We start from the raw sequence: 25149 nt of genomic DNA on the forward strand, positions 1-25149 counted from the left end.
TGGTGTATGCTACTTCCGAGACCGAACATTTAACTCGCCTGGAAAAGACAGTGGAAAGGATCAAAAGGCTGGGGTTGACATTGCACCGTGAAAAGTGCGAGTTCTTTAAGGACAGTATCAAGTTCTTTGGGTTTGTTTTTCATGCCAAAGGCATTTCCCCAGACCCGCAGAAGGTCAGAGACATTCAAGAGGCGAAATCCTCTAGAAAACATCTTGGAGGCCAGGAAGTCCCTCGGCATGGTGCCCTACTGCGGGAGATTCATCCCGAACTTGGCAACCCTCTCAGAGCCCCTTCGGATCCTTACCAGGAAAGACACCGCCTGGACGTGGTCAGAGGCTGAACAAAAGGCGTTTGATACCGTCAAGAAAGCGCTCACGAGTGATGAAACAATGGCATTTTTTGATGCGGGAAAAGAGTCCAAAATAATTGTGGATGCCAGCCCAGTTGGGCTAGGGGCAGTACTCCTCCAGCCAAACACCCAGGTACAAATGAAACCCATCGCCTATGCCAGCAAGACGCTCACTGCAACAAAACAGAGATACTCACAGATTGAGAGGGAGGCGCTGGCAGTTTTATGGGGCTGTCGACACTTCCATATAAACATTCTCGGTAAGCCTGTCTCCGTGATCACCGAACACAAACCGTTACTTCCTATACTGGCAGGCTCCTCATCAAAACCACCCCTGAGGATTGAGGGGTTGATGCTTGCTCTCATGGAATACGGAGTCAAACTAAACTACCGACCGGGAACCCACAACCCGGCAGATCACTTGTCACGTCATCCCAGGGACGGCAGTGATCGTGAGACAACAACGACCGGAGACAGTGAAGAGCACGTCCGCATGGCGGTGGACACAGCACAGCCTGTGGCCCTGACATTCGAGGAGATCACGGAGGCTTCAAGGGAGGACAAATGTTTCCAGCTGATTCAAGAATTATGCCTAATATCCTCTCTGTGTAAAGTTGAATTTAGAAATGTGCCGATATACTCTCTGTGTAAAGTTGAATTTAGAAGTGTTCCTAATATCCTCTCTGTATAAAGTTGAATTTAGAATTGTGCCTAATATCCTCTCTGTGTAAAGTTGAATTTAGAATTGTGCCTAATATCCTCTGTGTAAAGTCGAATTTAGAATTGTGCCTAAGAGCGTGCCCTGGTTGAACTGACTAGTGTCCCTAATAGCCTCTCTGTGCAAAGTTGAATCTAGAAGTGTGCCTAATAGCGTGTCTTAGTTGAATTTAGAAGTATGCCTAATAGCGTGTCCTGGTGAATATAGAATTGTCCCTAATATCCTCTCTGTGCAAAGTTTAATTTAGAAGCGTACCTAACAGCGTACCCTAGTTCAACTGACTAGTATTCCCTAATTGCCTCTCTGTACAAAGTTGAATTTAGAAGGGTGCCTAATAGCGTGCCCTGGTTGAATTTAGAAGGGCGCCCAATAGTCCACCCTGGTTGAATTTAGAACAGTGTCTAATTTCCGCTCTGTGTAAAGTTGAATCTAAAAGTGTACCTAATAGCCTCTCTGTGCAAAACTTGAGGTTTGAAGCGTGCCTAAATATCCCTTCTGTGCAAAGTTTCTACCTGCATGGAACGGATTGGAGAGCGTGAAACGGATTGGAGAGCGTGGAACAGATTGGAGCGCGTGGAACGGATTAGAGTGCGTGGAGCAGATTAGAGTGCGTGGAGCGGACTGGAGTGCGTGGGGCGGACTGGAGTGCATGGGGCGGACTGGAGTACGTGGAGCAGACTGGAGTGCGTGGAGCGGACTGTAGCGCATAGAATGTTTGAAAGAGCATGTAACCCATCATATCACACCACCACGCTTACTCTCTTCTTTACACCACCATTCAACTAGAACACAGAGATACTATGACACCATTCGGTATAGCTGTTCTCATACCAACATCTGCCTCATACTCCCCATCACTCTAAATAAACACTGCTGGTTACACACACCCCAGCCAGGGGTTCTCCTCAGGCCTAACACAGCCACAATCGGCCTGGATAAATCCTGCCAGAACGAACACATACTCTTGATCTCTCAACCACCACACCTACCGCTAAGAAGCAGCTATTACACGAATGCCACACCAGCTGCACACATAACCGGTGCTCACATGCACCTTGGACTCTCTCTACTCTCTCTACTGACTTTAACTTCGGTTCCCGAGGGCGTTCAACCTACCAGCGCCTTCAGACCATACCAATGGTACATAAGGCGCTATATAAATGCAAAGTAACATAACATAACATAACATAACAAGAGGCCATCAAGGGTAGCGATTGGAGATCGATATTGTCTAACACCACTCGCAGAGACAATCAAACTCAACGTGAGCTGGAACAGCTATGGCGAGTCCGACACAAACTATCAGTGACTGGGGAAGGACTGCTATTGAGAGGCCACCAAATAGTAGTTCCAAGAACCTTCATGGAGAGGGTGGTGGAGCTAGCCCACTGCGGCCACCGGGGCACAGCAAAGATGAAGGCAAGACTACGCCCCAAGGTATGGTTCCCCAGGCTAGAGACAAGGGTGGATAGGTACGTCAGCAGGTGTGTCTGGTGCCAGGCTCCTGCCTGTGTAAACAAGGAACCCAGCATTGAGTCAATGGCGAGAAGCAACGACCCCTGGGACACAGTGCATGTGGATTTTGGATCGACAGGGAGAGGAATGCACTTTCTGGTAATGATCGACCAGTGGTCAAGATACCCAGAGGTAGAGCTGGTGGAGTCAACGTCCTGCGAACAGGTCATCCAAGTGATGGAAACATTGTTTGCCACCCATGGATTCCCACGAATAATCTGCTCCGACAATGGCCAACCATTTCAGGGAGGAGCGTTCGCAGAATTCATGGCAGACGGCGGCATCACGCACAGGAAAGTGACGCCTGGATGGCCGAGGGCTAGCGGTGAAGCTGAGCGCTTCATGCGAACGCTCAATAAGATATTCCGCATAGCACAAGAGCAGGGAGGAGAACTGAAGAGAACCCTGTACTAGTTCCTCAGGGAGTACCGGAGGACCCCCCAGCAATCTACAGTAGTACCCCCAGCAGATGCCCTCTTCAACAGGTGCCCAAGAGGGCTCATTCCGGAGACGCCAGGCATCATCGACGACCAGACGACGTCAGAACACCGGCAAGTGCACAACGAATGGGAGAATGTCAGATGCCGGCTCAAACCTCTGGACATTGAGGTGGCCGACATGGTACTGGTGAGAAACCGCCATCCCGAAGCAAAACTGTCCCTCAACTATGAACCGGTGCCAATGGGAGTAACCCAGGTAAAAGGGTCTATGGTGACCGCAGCGGTTCAGTGAAGGGTGCTGACAAGAAATTAATGTTTCTTTCGGAAGATTGGAGGGGCGGAAAAGCGGATGGATCCACAAGGAGAAGTCTTCCCAGCCCAGACTGTGGACAGAGAGCAGCCCCTCGAAGAAGATACTGGAGACCCACAACCTGCACAAGGCGACTTGGAAAGAGAAGGGGGAGAGAACGCAATGTAGAGACGGTATCCCCTCCGTGAAGGCCGGCAGTGTCCTGCACGGTTCAAGGACTATCTCATGGACTCGAGTTGAGGCCAATCTGCGTTTCCATGTATTGCCCAAGTTAGGCACACTGTGTGCTGACTTGTTGTTTCCCATGTGTCTGTCCTGTTGACAGTAAGTTACACCAAAAGGCTGTGTTTGATTTTGTTATAAAAATGGAGGAATGTGACAGTGTCACAAGAACGCGATGGCAACGTTCGTTGTCACGCATGTCAAGTAAATAAAGTGTGCCTACCCGTCTACCCGAGCACAGTTAGCGCGCGCTAGGAACCCGCGAAGTTAAGACCTGTGTCTGCGTCCCCTTCTAAGGTACGGGGGGCAAGGCCAGACCACGGAGGTCCTAGGGGCAACATACACACATCACAGGTGTTGGGGGTTGGTCGGGACCCCCCAGCGCCTTCCGCAAGCCCCAGACCCCAAAGGATTCACTCAGAGACGTCCTCTCGGTTTGGGCTTCCCGGTCGCTCTGATGCGGCCGGGAACACCCCGTTTATTTATGTTGCACGCGTTGGTATGCAACGTCACGCCGCCGCATGCGCGCCCAGTCATCTGGCAGCGCCACACTCCTCCTTTTTCCAGGAGAACAATAACAATACTAGTACTAGACACTGCAAACCAAATCAACATGAATACTTAACATTTCACGAAACTCCATGTTCAAAACACCCCTTTATTGACATCCACCCGGGTCCCCTTACTTAACAGGTCTCATCATTAGGACAAACAGCCAGGTGACCCAAAACGTAATCGCTGAGGTGAGCAGGTTTCCCTCGCCCAGCCCTCTGGGGGTACCTCCTGCTCACCTCCGGCACGAGTGATCTGTCCACGGGCATGCCCCGGGCCGGGGACTCAGGCAGACAGGGTGTTTCCCCTTCGTCCTCAGGGATCTCTCCTGGGTCTGGATCAGGAGGTGGATCAGTTCTTGGATCCTGCAGTTTCTTGAAGAAACTCACATTGCGAGTTACTGCAGACCGTCCATCCGATGCAGTCACCATGGATCCCCGGACTGCGACGACATCCAGCGGTTCTGGCTCATACGGTAGGGAGAGCTTTCCATGGGGATGCCTATTCCGAATGAGGACCTCATCGCCTGGCTCCAGCCGCTGCGGGCGAAGCCCTCTCTGAACGTTCTCTTGCTTGATCCTCAGCCGCCGGTCCATCTCGACCTGTTGGTCATTAATCACCCCAGGTTCTTCTCTCCTACCTCCGGTAGCAAACCCCAAGGACACCGCTTGAAAAATGCCTCAGCCGGGGCCACTCCAGTGGATGCATGTGGCGTGGTGCGGTACACCCTCAAAAACTGGTACAGGGCTCTCTGGAGTGACTGCCCCTGCCCCTGCCCCTGAGCAATTCTAAAGGTCTTATTTAGAGTCCTCATGAGCCGTTCTGCTACACCATTGGCCCGGGGCCAGAGGGGCATGATCTTCCTGTGCACCACCCCATAGCTCTCCATCAGCTCCGAGAAGCGTTCGCTCTGGAAGGGCGCCCCGTTGTCCGAGCACAGCGTGCGTGGGAAACCATGGGCCGCAAACACCTTTTCCACGGCCACCACGACATGCTCAAACACCACAGAGTCCACAAACTCCACCTCGGGGTACCTAGCGTACTCGTCGACCAGAACTAGGAAGTGGGTGCCCATGGTGGTGGACCCAAAGTCCGCATAAACAATTTCCCAAAGGGGCGTCCCCCTAGGCATTGTCTGTTACGCTCACCTGGACCCCACAGGGGTGTCGATCGGACCCGGACAGCTGCGGTCTCCTTCAACGTGATGCGTAGTGCAGAGATGACTGTCTGGACTGGCCTGCCTAGTCTTGTCTGCTGGACCCGAAGAAGTATTTTCCTGCAAGTGGAGACAGGGATTAACCACCTGTGGGTTTTAGTGATGGCCTCTCAACTGTTCTCGCTCTCCCCCACTAATCACCTCCGATATCCCCTTAGTAACCTCACCTTATGTTCGTAAAAGATGAACTCTCCATCCTGCGTGTCTTGCAGGGGCGCGTAGATACCAGTTACTTCACTGGTTTGAAGGCGTTGGGAGAGTTCCGGTAAGTATTGACTCTGAAGTCCCTGGCGGGATTGGTAAGTATCAAGTTCAAAGAGTTCAATGTGCCCGATGTTCACTCTTGTTCCCTTCCGTCCTTAAGTTGTAACTGAGTTTGTGAGAAGAAGGTCTCGTAGCTGCTGCTGGCGTTCAGGTAGGAGTCTGTGTTACCCAACGCTGTCCGGTAACTATTGCATGCGTTAACGTGTTGTTTTTCTCCCTCTTTACAGATGCGGCATATGAAAATTTGGAGAGTTATAGAATAATACCGCCGTTGGTAAGTCTATGGTGGTAAGAGGTTGTATTTGTTGATTCCCTTGGCTCACCTTGTTTTTTCTTGTGTCCCCTAGGTGCCGGATTACGGCGAAGAAATTATGGAGACAGTGCCGGATCGAAAGATGCTGTGAGAACTGGTGAGTATGGCGCCGTGCTGGAGCTGGCGAATCGACGCGTGCAGGACTGATGCACTTTCCAGTTCCAGAGATGAAATGGTTCTGGAATTAGGTGAGGAATTTGAAATAAGTTTGTTTTCTAACCTTGTCCTTTTCTTCTTCTTTATTCTAGGAGCTACGGATTCGAGGCGGGCGTGGCAGAAGATTGGATGCTGGCTGCAGGCACGCGGGCGTGGCAGAAGACTGGATACTGGCTGCAGGCACGGTGAGCGTCATGCTGCTGGATGCAGAATAACGCGAAGCATGTGCTGCTGTTCGGGTGTGGTTTAAATAGCCTCCAAAGTAGTTCCAGGTAAGAAGTTCCCTAGAGCCACGCCCGAGTAAAAAATAGTCCCTGTAACAAAATAGTCCCATCCAGGCCTCATGTAGGCTTGAACTCTTTTGCAGCATGGTCTGCATCAGGTAAGTAAAGTCTATGAGCCTGGCGCCTATGGCGCCAGGACTGATTTCTATGATGAGCCTGGCGCCCAAGGCGCCAGGACTGAACCCAGACAGCCCCTAGCCGGGGCTGCTGAGGTTTAAACAAATGTCTGGATGCCTGCTCCCAGAGCTGAGGGCCTTGGTCCTGATGCCCGGGGGTAGGCATCATGACAGCACTCCCCCCCAAGGCCCCTCCTAAAGTTGTTCTTTCCCCTAACCCCGGTTTGTCTGGGAAGTTCCGATGGAATCTTTTCACCAACCGAGGTGCATGAACGTGGTCGCTAGGCTCCCATGATCTTTCTTGTGGTCCGTAGCCCTTCCAATCGATCAAATAAAAAAGTTTTGATTTAATCATCTTGGAGTCCAGGATATGTTTTACCTCGAATTCAGGTTCTCCGTCTATCAGGATGGGTTCAGGTGGTTTGGTTAATCTTGTCCCTGGTTGAACTGGTTTTAGAAGTGAAATATGAAAGACAGGATGAATTTGCATATTAGAGGGTAATTCCAATTTGACGGCCACCGGGTTGATAATGGCCTTAATGGTGTAAGGTCCCAAATATCTAGGATTAAAAGCCGAATTCCCTTCAGAGGTATATGTTTTGTAGCCAGCCAAACTTGATTCCCAATCTGGTATTGTGGAGTTTCACTTCTATGTTGATCAGCATTTTTCTTGTATTTCTTTTTTGCTTGTTTCAAATGTTCTGTGGCTTCCTTAAAGGCTTGTGTAATAGTAGAGTGCAAATGACTAACTGCGGGCATTTCTAAGTGCTGAGGGGAATCAAGTTCTGAGGTTCGAGGGTGATGTCTATATATGGTATAAAAAGGGCTTTGTCCGGTTCCTGAATGTACAGAGTTATTGTATGCGTACTCGGAAATCCATAAAATATCTTTCCAATTGCTTTCGGTCTGGTGTAGCATGCAGCGTAGGTACTATTCAAGGGTCTGGTTGGTCCTTTCCGTCTGACCATCGGTCCGGGGATGGTGACTTGTTGATAGCCTCACGTCAATTTGTGCTAGTTGACAACATTTCTTCCAAAAATGCAAGATAAATTGACTACCTCGGTCAGAAACCAATACGGAAGGGAATCTGTGTAATCCAACAATGTTTTCGAGGAACTCCTTGGCCAGAATCGAAGCAGAAGGTAACCCCTTTAAAGGAATAAAGTGGGCCGTCTTGGAAAAAAGATCCACAATAACTAGGATGGTGTTAAATCCATTACATGGAGGTAGATCTGTAATAAAGTCTAAAGACAAGGTGTGCCATGGGGTAGGTGGAATATCCAAAGGTTGTAAAAGGCCAGCAGGTTTTTTCTTCTGGCTTTTGTTTTGGGCGCAAATGCCACAAGACATCACAAATGACTTTACATCTTTTCGCCAAGTGGGCCACCAGAACTGTCTCTTAATTTTCGCTTAAGTTTTTGCAATACCTGGGTGCCCTTCCATCAGGGTGTCATGGTAATTGGAGACGACTAGTTCTTGTATTTCCTTGTGTGGTAGAAATATTCGTCCTTGACAGTAAGGTAGGTCATTGATGACTGAGTAGTCCGGGCCTTTCTTTACCCAGTCCTGCAGGGTTGCTGGATCGAAGAGTTGTTGGATTTTTGAATGAATATCTTCTAGTGTCTGTAGAGTAGTTATGCCAAGAATTCTTTGCTCGGGAATTATTGGCACCAGTTCCGGGTTTGCATATGCTTCTCCCATCCCTATTCGGGATAAGGCATCTGCTTTGCCATTTTTGCAGCCTGGTCAATAAGTGATCACGAAATCGAATTCGCCAAAGAACAATGCCATCGAAGTTGTCGCGATGATTGGGCTTTGGCTGTTTTTCAATACTGCAGATTCCGGTGATCGGTGATTACGGTAATAGTATGCCTGGCACCAAGAAGATAGTGCCGCCAAGCCTTAAAGGCGGATTTGATGGCTAATAGCTCTTTATCGGTAACCGCATAGATTAACTCAGGTGCTGAGAACTTTCTGGACCAAAACGCTACTGGGTGAAGTTGACCGGTTTCAGGATCCTTCTGGGACAGGACAGCTCCCATGGCTAAACTGGATGCATCAGTTTCTACTATGTATGGAAGCTCAGGGCGTGGATGCTTTAAGACAGGTGCTGATGTGAATTTCGCTTTCAGCTTTTGGAAGGCCTTTTCAGCCTCTTCGGTCCACAAGAAGCATTTGTTTTTTCGCAAAAGTGCTGTGATTGGGTGTACAACATGGGAGAAGTCTGGAATGAATCTGCGGTAGAAATGAGCAAATCCGAGCATGCTTTGTTCCCCTTTGACTGAACTGGGTAATGGCCACTTGAGAATTGCGTCCACCTTTCGAGAGTCCATTCAGACTCCTTTTGGAGTCAGGATAAATCCAAGAAATTAAACTTCCGTAGCATGAAAAACACATTTTTCCAATTTTGCAAATAACTTGTGCTGGCGTACTTTCTCAAGGACTGCACGCATGTGCTTAACATGGTCTGATTCTGAGAAGGAGTACACTAGAATATCATCTATGTATACGACGACACAGACGTCAATGAATTCACGAAGGACATCGTTCATAAAATACTGGAAGGCTGCTGGTGCATTGCACAACCCGAAGGGCATCACCTGATATTCGAATAATCCGTACTTGGTGCGAAAGGCAGTCTTCCATTCGTCGCCTTTCTTGACACGTACCAGATGATATGCCCCTCGGAGATCTAACTTAGTGTAGATACAAGCATCCTTTACTTGGTCTAGTAATTTGGGGATCAGAGGCAATGGGTATCGGTTTTTTACCGTAATCTGATTTAATGCGCGGTAATCTATGCACGTTCTAAGGTCACCTTCCTTTTTTGGTACGAAGAATAAAGCTGAGGATGCAGGAGACTTGGAAGGACGAATAAAGCCATTAGCAAGGTATTGGTCCAAGTATTGCCGTAGGTGACGATTTTCAGGTTTCGTGAGGGCATAGATTCTACTGCATGGGGGTTGTGCACCGCGTAGGAGGTCGATTTGACAGTCGTATGATCTGTGAGGAGGTAATGTATTGGCCTGTTCTTTTTGAAAAACATCCTGAAATTCTTGGTATTCCTGAGGTAACTGCACGATTGGGTTGACTGTAGCCAGGCCTTTGTTCAAAGTTTTCTCCGGGTAACAGATGTGTGCACAATCCGGGAAGGTTATTCTCTTCTCTTGCCAATCTATACAAGGATTATGTGTTTCCAACCATGGCATCCCCAGTATTATCTGGAACTGTGGGGCTTTGATTAGATCAAACACAATAGTCTCTCGATGCCCATCTTGACTCAACAGTGTCATCTCTGTAGTGGAATGAGTTACAGGCCCCGAGGCAATCTCAGTTCCATCAACTGTGGTGATGACATCCGAAGTGGTCTTTTTGCAAAGAGGTAGATTCATCCTTGACACCAATTCATGGTCCATATAGTTTCCTACGGCCCCGCTATCTATGTATGCCCTTACTGCGTGCATACGTGATGGCTGCCTGGGGTCAAATAGGACCATTGGGATGATCAGATGCGAGGTCTGAGTGTCCTTCTTTAAGCTCGGCAAGCGGACCTCTACGCTTGTCGGGCGTGGTCGTTTCCCAAATCAGGCTCTATGTGGCTTTTATCAGCAACTCCTACCACCTTCTTGGGTGGTTTTGTAGGGCAATCCCGTAGAAAATGTCCTGAGGTTCCACAGTACAGACACAACTGCATCTGTCGTCTTCTTTCTCTTTCCTTTTGAGTTAAGGGTCCTTTAACCCCCCCCCCCCGATCTGCATAGGTTCAGATGCATCTGTTCCTTTGGGGGCAACGTTGGGTTTAACCAATACCCGGTTCTCGAACTTAGCTCGATCAGTCTTTCGGTTCTGAAGTCGGTGGTCTAGCTGGACCACTAAGTTTATAAATTCTGTGCAATCCTGAGGTGGGTTCACAACTTGAGCCAAGACATCTTTGAGTTCTCCCCGAAGTCCACGATGAAACAATGTAATTAGTTTTTCCTCCGGCCACCCAGTTTCCACCACCAACCTATTGAAGGTTGCAATATAGGTTAGCAGATCCTGGTTACCTTGTCGTAAGGATAAAAGTTTGTTGTCCAGGGCTTGACTCTGTGAATGTCTGGCGAATAGTTTTTCCATGCTCCTTTGAAAACCCTGAAAATCCCGGAGAAGAGGATCATCCTGGTTGACTAATGGAATGGACCAATCCGCTGCGCTGCCACTAAGATATGACAATACAAAGGCTACTTTGGCTTGGTCATTTGGAAATGCTCCCGGTATGCATAAAAAGTGCAAGCGGCATTGGTTCATAAACACGGCAAACCTTTTGGGGTCCCCACCAAAGCGTTCGGGTGGAGCTAACGGAATATTTCCTGGTAAAACAACTTGCACTGGATTGCTTGATGAAACGGGGGTTGGGTTTCCCCCATATCCAGGTAGGGGCGTTTGCCCAGCTTGGTTTTGCAGTAGTTGCCTAGCCAGATCATCCGTGCGCTCCTTTGAGACAATCAGTTTTCTCCTGAGGGCATTAGTCTCTTGGCGAGCGGCATGTACTTCTGCCCTAAGTTCCCCCCATAATTGGGCCAGTTGGTCGGTTTCCGAGGTTTCCATAACACCCTGGTGGGTATTTGTAGAGAGGCTTCGCGTTCTGTTACGCTCACCTGGACCCCACAGGGGTGTCGATCGGACCCGGACAGCTGCGGTCTCCTTCAACGTGATGCGTAGTGCAGAGATGACTGTCTGGACTGGCCCGCCTAGTCTTGTCTGCTGGACCCGAAGAAGTATTTTCCTGCAAGTGGAGACAGGGATTAACCACCTGTGGGTTTTAGTGATGGCCTCCCAACTGTTCTCGCTCTCCCCCACTAATCAGCTCCGATATCCCCTTAGTAACCTCATCTTATGTTCGTAAAAGATGAGCTCTCCATCCTGCGTGTCTTGCAGGGGCGCGTAGATACCAGTTACTTCACTGGTTTGAAGGCGTTGGGAGAGTTCCGGTAAGTATTGACTCTGAAGTCCCTGGCGGGATTGGTAAGTATGAAGTTCAAAGAGTTCAATGTGCCCGATGTTCACTCTTGTCCCCTTCCTTCCTTAAATTGCAACTGATGCAGACCATGCTGCAAAAGAGTCCAAGCCTACATGAGGCCTGGATGGAACTATTTTGTTACAGGGACTATTTTTTACTCGGACATGGCTCTAGGGAACTTCTTACCTGGAACTACTTTGGAGGCTATTTAAACCACACCCGAACAGCAGCACATGCTTCACGTTATTCTGCATCCAGCAGCGTGACGCTCACCGTGCCTGCAGCCAGTATCCAGTCTTCTGCCACGCCCGCGTGCCGGATTACGGCGAAGAAATGATGGAGACAGTGCCGGATCGAAAGATGCTGTGAGAACTGGTGAGTATGGCGCCGTGCTGGAGCTGGCGAAATGACGCGTGCAGGACTGATGTACTTTCCAGGTTCGGAGATGAAATGGTTCCGGAATTAGGTGAGGAATTTGAAATAAGTTTGTTTTCTAACCTTGTCCTTTTCTTCTTCTTTATTCTAGGAGCTCCGGATTCGAGGTGGACGTGGCAGAAGACTGGATGCTGGCTGCAGGCACGCGGGCGTGGCAGAAGACTGGATACTGGCTGCAGGCACGGTGAGCGTCACGCTGCTGGATGCAGAATAACGTGAAGCATGTGCTGCTGTTCGGGTGTGGTTTAAATAGCCTCCAAAGTAGTTCCAGGTAAGAAGTTCCCTAGAGCCACGTCCGAGTAAAAAATAGTCCCTGTAACAAAATAGTTCCATCCAGGCCGCATGTCTCTTGGACTCTTTTGCAGCATGGTCTGCATCAGGTAAGTAAAGTCTATGAGCCTGGCGCCTATGGCGCCAGGACTGATTTCTATGATGAGCCTGGCGCCTAAGGCGCCAGGACTGAACCCAGACAGCCCCTAGCCGGGGCTGCTGAGGTTTAAACAAATGTCTGGATGCCTGCTCCCGGAGCTGAGGGCCTTGGTCCTGATGCCCGGGGATAGGCATCATGACATTGACTCTATGGCAGGTTCACGCTGCAGGGGTGGCCTGTGCCGCCTGGCACCAAACACAGGACGCCACAAAGTCATCCACCTTGCGTTCCAGCTCAGGGAACCACACCTTCAGCCGTAGGCATGCCTTGGTCTTGGCGACGCCTTGATGACCACGGTGTGCCAGGGCAATCACCTTGTCCACCTTCGACTGGGGCACCACAACCCGATCTCCGCGGAGCAGAAGGCCAGATGTTGCGAACGATAACTCCTCCCGGACTTTCCATAATTGCTCAAGCCCGGACCTGTTCTCCTGAGTGCGCCCCGCCAGTGCCTCCAGCACCGACTTCCAGGAGCCCTGTTGCATCGAGTGTCTCAGGATTTGGAAGCACTCATCTTGCGCTGCAGCTGCCTCCAGCTCCTGGAGAGGCATGGCATTAGGCGTGGCTGCCTCCACCACCATCAGGACGTGTTCTTCTGCTTCTTCTGCACAGGCGTCCTGGTCTTCACTTGCGGATGCCCCAGGGTGTCTGGAGAGATAGTTTGCAGCGTTTTTCGCCCCTGGCCGGTATACCAAGGTGACTCCATATTCCAAAAGGGCGAGCATCCACCTCTCAATGCGTGCCGGTGGATTGGACGACGACCCTGCTAGGACGGGAAGCACCGGCTTGTGGTCTGTCACCACTGTCACCAGGCGTCCAAGGACATAGAGCCGGAAGTGCCTGCATCCCCACAGTACTGCCAGCGCCTCGCGTTCGATCTGCGAGTACTGCTGCTCTGCATCGGACAGGGCCTTGCTGGCATACGCCACCGGGCGGACACCCCCACTACCGTCAATCTGGGTTAGCACAGCGCCCACGCCGAACGGGCTGGCGTCGACAATGATCTCTGATGATAACGCCGGATCGAAAAACGACATGGTCTCTTCAGCTGCCAGGGCACCCTTTATGTCATCAAAAGCCGCCTGTTCTAGTGGGCCCCAGTTCCAGATGACATCCTTCCTGGTCAGTGCCCTGAGCGGTTCCGATCTGGAGGCCAGATTTTTAATGAAACGTCCACAGTATGTAACCATGCCCAGGAAACTTTGCACCTCAGACACGGACTCCGGAGGCTGCACCTTCTTTATGTCCTGCACCTTCCGGGGATCAGGAGACACCCCCCCTCCTTGAATACAAAACCAAAGAATTCTATCGATGGTCGGAGAAATTCACACTTCTCTTTGAGGAGGGTGAGTCCCAAGGATTGTAGTCTTCCGAACGTCTTCGCTAAACCACCTCAGATGGTCTACCTCCGTTCTTGCAAACACCAGGATGTCGTCACTTATGTTCAAAACGCCCTGTAGATCAGCCAGGGCGCCCCGAATAATGTTCTGGAACACCTCCGCCGCCGAGGACACACCAAAACTCAGTCTCTTATAGCGGTATAGCCCTCGGTGTGTCGTGAAGGTGGTAATGTACCTCGACTCGGGGTGGAGGACAACCTGGTGATAGCCCGCTCGGAGGTCCAGTTTTGAAAAGAAACAAGCGCCCTGTGCCTCCGCAATGATGTCATCGATCATCGGGGTGAGGTGTCTCTCTCTTAATGGCCTTGTTCGGGAGTCTCATGTCGACACAGATTCTAACAGCATCAGGTTGTTTAGGCTTCCGTGCCACCACTATCGGGGACACCCAGGGCGTCGGGCCCTCAACCTTTTCTATAATGTCAAGATTGACCAGATTGTCCAGCTCCTTGTCGACAAGCTCACGGAGGTGGAACGGTACCCTTCGATGTTTCTGGGCAATGGGCTGCACCGACTCATCAATGTGTAACCTCACTGGGTCACCGGCCATCTGCCCGATCCCCTTGAACAGTGCGGCATACTTCTCGAGCAAGTCATTAATGTCCTCTAAATAGACAGAGTATGCGAAGCTGACGATGCCAAGGGCCTCTGCTGCAGCACAATTTAGCAATGTATTGGTGCTCACCGGTGTCACGTAGAATCGTGCTGTGATTTGGGAGCCCTCATGTTCTACCTTTGCCACGAACACACCGTCCAGAGGAATGGGGTCAACACCACCGAAGGCAAAGATGCGGGCCTTGGGAGCAGCCAGCTTGGGGGGCTGGTCCATGGCATCATAGTGTCCACGGGCCATTACATTCACTGATGCCCCAGTGTCCACGAGGACTGGGACTGGAGATTGGTTCACCGCTGTCTCCTGTTCTTACTTCTCAGGATCCCCACACTCGAGACAAAGAAGATGTTCTCTTCCTCCTCTTCTTCCGCTTCCACCACCTGGGCATCCTCCTCCGTCTGATCCACCTGAGCGACGTTGTATGGTTGACCCTGGCGATTGAGACTGGACCGCCGCGGGCCCCTCGGTACAAGCACCGGCATTGCTGCTTTGCATATCCTCGAGAAATGATCCGGTAGCCCACACCGTCCACAGGTCTTTCCAGCCGCAGGGCATTTAGCTGGGTGGGGCAGGTCATACCCACATTTTTGGCAGATTTCTCCTGCCCTCCCGGCTCGATCCCGGGGACTGCTGCCAGGTCTTCGGGTGCCCCTGCCACCTCGCCACATCGCACATACCTCTTCGGTCTTGATGGGGTGCGACCCAGCCTCCATTCTAGCTGCCCTCGCCTCCGACACCTCATGACACCTCCCTAGTTCAAGGATGCGCTGAAGCGTGATTCCAGGCTCCCTTAACACCTGGCGCCTTAATTTGCCTGATGAACAAGCCTGGATAAGCACTGTCCTGATCATGTCCTCAGCATCACCCCAAGCACAGGCCAGCGAGAGACGCCTTAGGCGCCCATAGAAAGTGTCCAGAGTCTCATCGTCTTTCTGTTTGGCAGAGAGCATGACAAAACGTTCATAATCCGCATTGGCGAGAGGCAGAAAGTAAGCCTGCAAAGCGGCCTTCGCCTGATCGTAGGATCCATCCCCTAGCGGAAGCAATGCATAGTCTCTTGGACAGATGGACCTGCCGAGTACAGCATAGTTGCCAGCCGGGTGTCATCATCCACCACCTGGGCAGCCCGAAAGTACATGTCCAGGCGGTCCACCCACCTCCTTCATCTGGGCCCCAAACTGGAAGGTGGGCCCGATGCATCAAACTCCGGGATGGGCTGCAGAGCCGCCTGTGTACGTACCTGAGCTATAGCGGGGGGGATCTGCTGCACAACAGGTGCTGCCACAGGCTGTGCCGGAAGTAGAGGACCCTGAAGACCTGCCTAACCACCTGGAGGCTGCTGTGCCGGCTGCACTGGAGGCAGCTAACCTTGAGGTTCTGCTGGCGCACGTGGAGGCTGCTGCACCGCCGCTCCGTCCTGGTCCTCAGTATCACTCATCAGTTCGAGCGCACAGGCACCCCCAGCGTGGAGGACAGGGGCCAAAACTCAAACACCAAGTCCAAATACCTCCAGCCTGCACCATTGGAGAAACAGCTGCTGCACCACACCTCTGTGATGATGAAGAGGATGAAAGATCAGTAGGGCCACCAGTCTGATGATGAAGAAGATGAAGAGAAGCCTCAGCTTCCAGCTGCTCCAAAAATTAGGACAAGAAAGAAATGTGGGCTATGCAGGCCCAGCCATTGTAGCCCTCCTTCTTGCTAACACTCGACGTAGGAGACCCAGGAAAATGTAAAATCACCAACTGGGCATAATCACATGCAGGTATCACTGCCTGCTGACAGGATTGCCAAAAATTAGGCCTGGATGCACTTCTCCGCTCAAACCGGAGCTCGGAGAAGTTTCACAGTCTGATTCACAAAATGGCCACCAGCCGAGTGGGTAACGCACGGCCTGCGGGCTGGAGCGAAGTCTCAAGACGGCCTTGCTGCAATAATAAAAAAATTGCCGGTCAAGTCACCGCCGGGCCCAGGCATTGTTTCCCCCACTCGTCCCCACTGTTGGGGGTTGGTCGGGACCCCCCAACGCCTTCTGCAAGCCCCACACCCCAAAGGACTCACTCAGAGACGTCCTCCCGGTTCGGGCTTCCCGGTCGCTCTGGCGCGGCCGGGAACGCCCTGTTTATTTATGTTGCACGCGACGGCGTGCAACGTCAAGCCACCGCGTGCGCGCCCGGTCATCGGGCAACACCACAACAGGGGACACACTTAACACAGCTTTCAAATTTCCTGTGGGCATGTGTGAGAATGTCATTTAGTCCTGTTTTTGCTTTAAGTTCTGGCACTTTTAATTTTCCTAAATAGAAAATGGGAAAGAAAAAAAAACTACAAGTACCAGAATTCAAATGACAAAAACAGAACTGAGTGGCCTTCTCACGCATGGCCATGGGAAACTTTTATTTTTTCGTCACGGCCACGGGAAAGTTCAGAGCTCCGTTTACATTACGCCACATTTCTAAACCGTGTACGGGGAGCCAGCACGCTTGCTACATTCAACAACTTTATTGGTATGGCAAATGATCCCATGGAGACAAAGTAGATATACGGACTTCGTTTCCCATCATGCAAGGTGAGGCTGGGTGCAAAGTGCAGTTCACATTACAGAACTATAGCTGCATGACGTGGAAGTTGGGTGGGGAGTGTGTCTAACAGTCTGTTGATGTGTTCCTTTTCCTGCTTAGTCGCTTCCTCCTTAGGTGCAGCCAGAGGAGACCTGTGTCAGGCAGTGCGCTCCAAAGAAACCCCCGCCCCCTCGCTTCTCAGCTGGTGAGTGCATTCACTTATATTCGGTGTTAGAGGGCCACGGTGTGTGTTTGGGTAGGGCGATATGAAGATTGCCGGTCGGGCAAGGCTTTTTCGTATGCATGGAGGAAAGATGGAAGCAGACAGACAAAAATTGATTTTATAATGAGGTAATTGGATTAAGTTGTGGGGTCGTTTGAATTGCAAGTCACAGGAGGTTTGGTTGGGGGCGGTGGAGTAGGTGCAGTAGCATATTGCAGTTTTCCAACTTTAAGTAACTGGTTTCCTTTTTTTAAAAAAATTGTTATAGTTCAACATGTGAACTTTTCACAACAATAAAATCAATACGTTACATGGGGTTTCAACGCCGCCGACTCGACCAAGCTCCGCCTATCCTAAATGAAATGGAAACCCTAGCTGTTTACTTTCGCTTTCGATTGGTCTCGTTGTCAGCCTTATGGATTTTATGGACACGACGATTTGGAACTTTGCAGCCGCTCTAGGATTCGATGTCAGGGGTTATGTGTTGCTTTAGGCGTAGGGGAGACGTGCACACATTTTAGTAACATAAGTGTGGTGGCCCGGACAAATGACAGGACACTATTATGCTTTGGTTGGGTGTTTATTGAGACACCTAATCTGAGAAAACAGCGGAGGGGGTGTTTAGTCCAGGGCAGCACTGGTGTCTGTACTCGGAGTTCTGTAACTCCAACCCATGCAGTTGATTTCACTGCATGTCATATATTAAAGGGGTTGATATGCCCCAAGAGCACCCAGGAGGCTGCTCGCAGCCTTGGAATTATGCTCTTCTGTAGGGGCCTGACGTGTGACCACTTGGGTGTTTCACGTTAAGATATGGGTGTAGCCAGTGCTTTAAGTGGGCTGGGGCCAGCTGGGGAGTCTCCAAAAGTGAGGCTGACCCCGGTCCCAACATGCCATGGCGGGTCATTATCCCGCCGCAGCTGCGACGGGAGATGAGCCTGCCACCATGATTGAGTCAGGCAGCTGTGACTGACAGAAGTGCCAGCCAGCCACAGCATCCCGCTAAGTGGCTGGCTGGCACTTATGTCAGTCACAGCTGCCTGCAGGAAACACACTGCAGTGTCTCCAAACTGTAACTTCCTCTCCTGACCCCTTAGAAGGGGTCAGGGGAGGAAGTCACAGTTCATTTGTTGCCTGTGGGCAGAAACATGCCCGCACCCGCTCCAGAGGTCACTGAGGCTTCTCTGACCCTCAGCGAACCTGGGGGCTGTACGCTGCAGATTCGAGAACCGAGCCCACAATTGAACAGACATGGTTTGCTTGTTTATTAATGCATTGCTTTTCGGATATGTGTATCCGACAAACAATGCATACATAAATAAACCGGGTAGTGGCCGGTTGCCGCTCTGCGCATAAATAAATAAACCAGGTCTGTTCAAGGAGTGAAACCAAAGGTGCGAGAACAGAGAAAGGAACAAGGGGATGAAGTAAGGTGAGGGGGTGGCCGGGAAAAGAAGTAGAGTAACAAGTGAGACTGAAGGGAAACGTAGGAGAGGACAAGAGTGAGAAATAAAAAGTGGTGAAATATTCAAATGAAATGGGGAAAAGGTAACGTGAGAGAAAATAAGGGGAGGGAAGATAGGAACACAACAGAGTTGAAGGGTGCATACATTGGGGAGAAAACTATGGAAAGACAATGAAAAGGAGGAAAGAACCACAAGAAAGTGACAGAAAACGATGATGTTACAGAAGAATGAATTAGAGAAATTAGGTAAGAGAAAAGGAGAAGAAAGTCGAAGGTTAGAATGGAATAGAGGGGTGAAGGAATGAGTGCAGAGGAAAGAAACGATGGGTGCGAATAGAGAAGAAGGGGAAGAGAAGGTGGAAAGGAGAGATGGAAGGAGAGGAAATATAGCGGTCGGACTGGTGAAGAGGGGTGAAGGATTGAAAAGAGGAAAGGAAACACAGGGGTAAGAATGAGAAGGATGAGGAGCCATGGAAGGAGAGGCAAGACAAGGGTGAGAATGCTGAAAAGAGGTGAAGGAATTGAAGAAAAGGAGGAGAGATGGAAGAAGAGGAAATAAAGGGGCGAGACTGGTGAAGAAAAGTGAAGGATTGAAAAGAGAGGAAAGACATAATGGAGCAGAGGAGTGAAGCAATGAGAGCAAGGAAAAAGGAAAGGCAAGAAGAAAGGGATGACGGGGAGCCTGGAGATGAGTTAACTGAGACAATGGTCATTGTAAGACACTTCTTGAAATAATGTAAAATGACCTAAAAGCAGTCTGACCTCATACAGGCATAGACTCATTGAACGGGCACTCAACAAATATATGCCGGTTTCTTTTTGGGTTTTCTTGAATCTTGATTGTCCCTGAAGCCTTGCTAGTATTTTGATAGGCTGAAGTGTTGTCCCACACATTTCCTCTACAGCCTATCATCTCAAAAAGTGCCACCTGTTAATTCCTTTTCCGATATACACAGCATTCGTGACAGAAAGCAACATCCAGGCAGACTGTGTTGTGATATGCATTTAGTTATATAGGCCACCATTTTTACATGTTCGTCTTTAGGCCACGCCCATCAAGTCTTAGACCACGCCCATCATGCAAGCCATGCCCCTAAATGAGCCCCCCCTCAATTTCTTACCCCACTGGGTGTAGTGTTTGGTCATGTTAGTTCTACGTGGGACATTGTCTCGATTTCACGTAGAAATGAGACGCATTTTGGCCTTTTTAGAAATATGTTCTGGTATATGCGTTACCGTGGGATGGGGCTGCGTTGGCTACTTTGTGTCTATTTTGGAGCAGCGACGTGTGCCCGAAATTACACCCACAGTTGTGTCCATATTTACTTCCAAATTTACCCAACTATAAAACCTGTCCGCAAGGGAATGAGGCGAAGGGCGGTTGTACGCTGTTTTCTGTGATGGTGTATATATAATATGTGTTTTGGCTGCTTTTGGTAACCATGACATAAATGAGGAAGCCCTCAAAAACAGTTTTTGCTCACTTTTCAAGAAGTTTTTGTTTTCTTCAAACGTAGTATATTAGAATTTCCGACCTGCAAACCCTTTGAAATGTTTGTCGGGTACCTAGGGAATGAAGTGGAAGGCCTTTGCCGCCTTGTATTCTTGGGTAAGGGCTAACATGCTTTGGCCATGAGATGCGTTCCAGGCTTAACCCCTGGCCCTGCGAACACCTTTCTCCATCTCTACCTTCGGAGCTCCACCCTATAGAATATGGCCAAGCAAAGTTGAGTCCCACAGTACGTTTTGTCCAGTTATGTACACAGCTCTTACGACTTTGGCCTTCCGAGCATTTTATCTATCCCACTCCCTCATTCCAACGTTCTATCTTTCTTTGCGTCTCCCTACCACTACTGAATGTTGTATCATACTCCTCCTTTGCCTCTTTGGCAAAAAGCGCTTCAGTGCAATTTACGGCAGGAGGCGCTATACAAATGCAAGGTGCTTACTATGTTGAATGAAGAGTGTGGGCTACAGTGGAAGAAACGCTTTCAATACCTGTACTTGATTTCTTTCTCTTCTGCTTATGACGATAGCATATGGCATTGTTATATACCACTTTATGCCAAATTCCACACACTTCCACCCTCAGTAATAATACTTATTACCCTTCTTTAATAATATGTCCGGTTTTTCAATCATGAAATAATGAAGGGCTGAGTCTGCCCTTTCGGGATTGGAGCCTGTGACCGTTGCGGGATTACACAGTTCTTGTTAGCGAGTGGTTTATTCGCAGAGCGTTCTCGCTTGCTTTTGCTTTTAAATAAGCAATCGTATGACCAAAAAAACAATCTCCTTTTTCAATTTGCAACATTCTTCAGTACGGCATCGCCAGACATGTTTTGCACCTTTGGGGTTTTCCAGGAAGTTCGTTTCAAGATGTAGAAGGACGTTATGCTTGCAAAGTTGCACGCCCCTAAAAATAAAAACGCCACCCGTTCTCCGTGTAGGCCACAGGCCTGCACCTCTACAGCTCGGGTAGTTTGGGCAGGGTGAATCTTAAGGTATTCAGTAACACGGAGGGAGGAAGTCCCCTGTGGCTTTGCGCCCATGGGCAAGGTACTGGATATTAGGAGTCGATGAGTCTTCTAATCTTTATTAGATGCTGCGTCTTTAACAAATTACTGCGCTCCTTTGTACCGTTTTGATATAACCTTTTATATAGCATTTCTGTTCGACTTTCTCAGTAAATAAATGCACATACCGCCCTGGGATACTGACCCATACTCTGCTTTGTACATGAGCATCCGGTTTAACATCACAGCACTACTTGGAGAGCATGTTCAGCCAGTGGAGTAACTTTGGTGAACATGTTGGGGGGGGTGGGGGGACATGACAATTGAAAGAAATGGGCAGGGTGGAGGAATGGCGGAAGGTGGCTCTGAGGGATAACACTAAACTACTACACCACAAGAGTCCAATGCCAACGCTCTGTTATAACTTTCATAAAACTGGTGGTGTATCTTTAAAATTCAATTCTAAAGACGTGTCAGTCTTCTGAAACTTCACTACATTGACAACAGTAAAAATGCCTTCACCTCCTCTACCTAAAGAGGGCCTGCAAGCAGGCTGAAGGGAGTTGGTTTTTAATTATTGCCACTCAAACGAGCATATAGACATAATACAAAATTGATGTTTGCACGATTTGAAAACGGCACATTAGGTTGCTTATTCTGATTTCAGTAATTACTTGCTGACTCATTAAAATTAAGGTATATTTTCCTGTGTTCAAATGACCCCAAGTACTAGCGTACCGAATGTGAGGCCAGACGGGGACATTTGTCAGTGGGATGCCGCTCCCATTTGGCACCTCAAAGAGGGTGCCCAATGGGAAATGTGCCCCACTGGCAGGACAATGTGTGCCGAGCAGCATGCTTATTGCCTGGCAGTAGGACACCTTACCCTTTTACGAACGATAGGTGTCCAGCTGCCAAGACAATGTCCCAAGGAGCTCTGGAAAGCAGAGGGTCCTCGCGTTTCTTCGTGTCAACAGAGCATTACACTGTGAGCCATTAGGCACTGATGGGAGGGAGGGGGCGACTATTAGCAGGGACTTTTGTCCCTTTAGAAATGGGAATGGGAGGTAGTGCTCAGAAGTGAGAAAGGTGCATAATGTTGCATGCTTTATGAAATAATGCCTATGGCTTTAAAACCCAAGGGGGATTTGTTAGGCTCACGTTAATCTGCATGATCGTATTGTGACTTTGCAGGCAGGATGGGGAGAATAAAACTAAAGCTAAACTCCCATTTCTCAACATAGTTCTATGACAATGCATATAGTGTACAATTAGTTACAATAAAAAGCTGGCTTATCATGTAGTGTGTTTTGCTTCCAAGGCACTGCTATAAATAATTATGTAAGCAAATGAAATGTAAAGTAAAACCTTTAGTACATATCTGTATCAACTAAACATGGGAAGATGTGCACAGTTCCTTAAATTGTCCACATCCCAGTTTCACCATCTAACCAAAGTGTGATCCTGAGCAATTCATTTAATCACATTGGAGGTCATTACAACCCCGGCGTTAAGGGTTAACGACGGCGTTAACCCTTAACGCCGGCTTCCCACTTTAACGCCTGCTTTTGGCAGGCGTTAAAGTCCATGGCGCTAACCCGCCATGGTGCTAATTACGCCGCCGTAATTTACGGCGGCGTAATTAGCGCCTTCCCCACTCCCATTATGCCCTATGGGGCAAAAATGGGAATGGGGAAGGGAAAATGGGAAATGGGGATTTACCGCCCCACTCACCTTGGAATGGGGCGGTAAATCCGCCATCCACCATGGTGTAAACGTAGTTTACACCATGGTGGTAAAGTTGGCGCAATTAGCGCCTGGGTCGTAATGACCCCCATTGTGTCTTAACTGAAGCTCTGTACGTGATTCTGATTCACTTCAAAGCTTATGTTATGTAATCTGCAATGATATTATAATAAAAACGCCTAATGACTTTAGAGTTGCTCCATATATAACAATAGTGCATTTTAGGTATTTTGCACCACAAACTTATTTGCCACGTGGCTTACTTATGGAAACTCATTCTAAAGTCACTACCATGGTGCCGCCACGTATCGAAGACTGATGATGCTCCTTGCAATGTCCTTTTTCTATGAAGTAACTTCTGTTGGTGCAACCACATGCAAATTAGGAGGTGTCAATGTATTTTGCCCCACAGCGCCTGGACAGAGATCTAATAGATGAGGTTGCTGCATCTGCAATGATCCTGCAGTTTTATTTTTTATGTGTAAAAATGCCATTTGCCACTAATGTTACCAAAAAAGTAGATTGGTGCAGGGGTGGGCAGTTTTGGTGTGTGAATGAGACTATTGCACAATGCATTTTGTGGCTCGGCTCACCTCACCCCACACTCTTGCAATGCTGGATACTCCCCTGACCCCAAATGTGATTGCCCAAAAGTGACCCCTCACTAGGGTGAGACCGCAGCCCAGCCCTCCAACAAACATACACGCACCTGAGCTCAGCATTATGTAATGAGACAGCGTGAGCCTCTGCCTGGGCACCTCAGCCAGGCTTGCGCTGTCCAATTACATGATCAATCAATGCAGCTGCCACAATGCGGCCCCCTGGCCCTCCCACCAAAGGATAGATGAGGGGGGCAAAAAGGCATGCCACCAAAGTTGGGGGGGGGGACTTGTCCCCCTGTTCCCTGCCCCCCCCCCCATAATTACGCCCGTGGGTTCAGCGTTTTCAAGGAGAAATGGTTTGGTGGAATCTCATTATTCAGGAGGTTGAAGTTCGGCGCCGTGAAGGCAGGAGTGATTTTAAACACTTACATTTTTAAACCTTTTTTTTAAACAAACAAAACTACATAAAAGTGCCCTTGGACCTCCTTGTAAGGACAGTAGAACAAGCATTGGCAATGCGAACAGTTTGGGCTTTTGTATAGGCATCTGTGTTGGTATTAACTGGCCATTGATGGTAGCAGATCCAACATTCTGTGGCCATCTAATGGTAGTGCCTGGCAAATGCCTAATAAAACGGTTGGCTTTGCCAATGCTTAGTGTTAAGAGCACTTCAGTGATGGACACGCAGCATTCTTATAAATCAAGTGGCTGAAGGCAGACCTGGTAAGACATTTTTATTACATCAGTTTTACACCAGTAGCGTGTTTACAGCTCAAGTCATTAACTCTCTGAAGACTGCTTTTGAAAAAACACTGGCAGGCAATTTAAGTGCAAAGTTTGATGGGCAAACTTAAAGTGTGCTGGAAGAGTTCCCAGGAGGTGTTTTGGGCGGGCAGCGGCAGGAACTTGGTGGGAACAGCCATAGGGGTTCGCATGGCCATGGGCAGTCAATGGGTGAGCAAATAGCCAAACACCCCCACCCCCGCACAGGCTGTGTCCCTTCTCATATGCCATTCCTCTCCACCTGTACTCTAATGCAATAGGTTCGGTTTATAGGTGTCGTAAGTGACACCTAATAGCCCAAACTACAAATACAAGGTCTTGAAGGCAAAGTGCTGTTAGCTGAAATCTTAAGGCTGGCTACGTGTTGCACGTGGCATGTGACCCATTGGCAGCAATGTTTTTTTTCCTTGCCTTCACTGATGGATGTTTTATCTATTTTTGGATGTACGTGAAACAGTCAATGGTCTACAGAATACATCCCGAGAACCTTTTCGTCTGAAAGTTGATATGGCTGTCATCGGCATAAATCTGGTAGCCTAGCTCTGCTGCCCATGATCTTATTCGGAACGGTCATAAACGTTTTTGGTGAAAATATGAATCCTGAGACGCCCATCAACCCTTCTATAGCAGGTGTCTCTTGGGTTTATAGCTTCCATCAGCTCTAGTCAACGTGGGCAATGCCAAGGGATCATGGAAGTTGTTTTCAACACTTGCAGAGCCACAGATTGCATGCCCCTGCTCCAAAGCTTCCTGGGCAGTGGGGCGCACATGTGGACTAAGTGGTACGTTGTAATATGGCAGATCTCAGCAGTGAATCATTGTTTGGTTGGCCTTCGCAGCTGCTGGCAGCTGACTTAATGTTGGGCTCTGGGTCGGCCATTGTGTGGGCCCCTGCTACTGACCTAGTTTGGTTTCAGATTCTA

At 49.3% G+C, this 25149-nt stretch overlaps 1 protein-coding gene across 2 annotated transcripts in view; it reads left to right on the forward strand.

The window, feature by feature from the left end:
- The first annotated feature begins 16980 nt into the window (after positions 1-16980).
- Positions 16981-25149, forward strand: part of LOC138537608 (uncharacterized) — a 79037-nt gene continuing 70868 nt past the window's right edge. Inside the window, exon 1 of one of the 2 annotated variants that reach the window (XM_069641463.1) lies at positions 16981-17096. Coding sequence is in view for 1 of the 2 variants with exons in the window: in XM_069641462.1 (XP_069497563.1) it covers positions 17238-17242 (5 nt within the window). In the remaining variant the exon portion in view is untranslated. The other variant, XM_069641462.1, reaches the window with a different exon arrangement.

This window comes from Ambystoma mexicanum, chromosome 1q (assembly GCF_040938575.1).
Source record: "Ambystoma mexicanum isolate Mex_15411 chromosome 1q, UKY_AmexF1_1, whole genome shotgun sequence".
In the NCBI taxonomy this organism is placed as follows: domain Eukaryota; kingdom Metazoa; phylum Chordata; class Amphibia; order Caudata; family Ambystomatidae; genus Ambystoma; species Ambystoma mexicanum.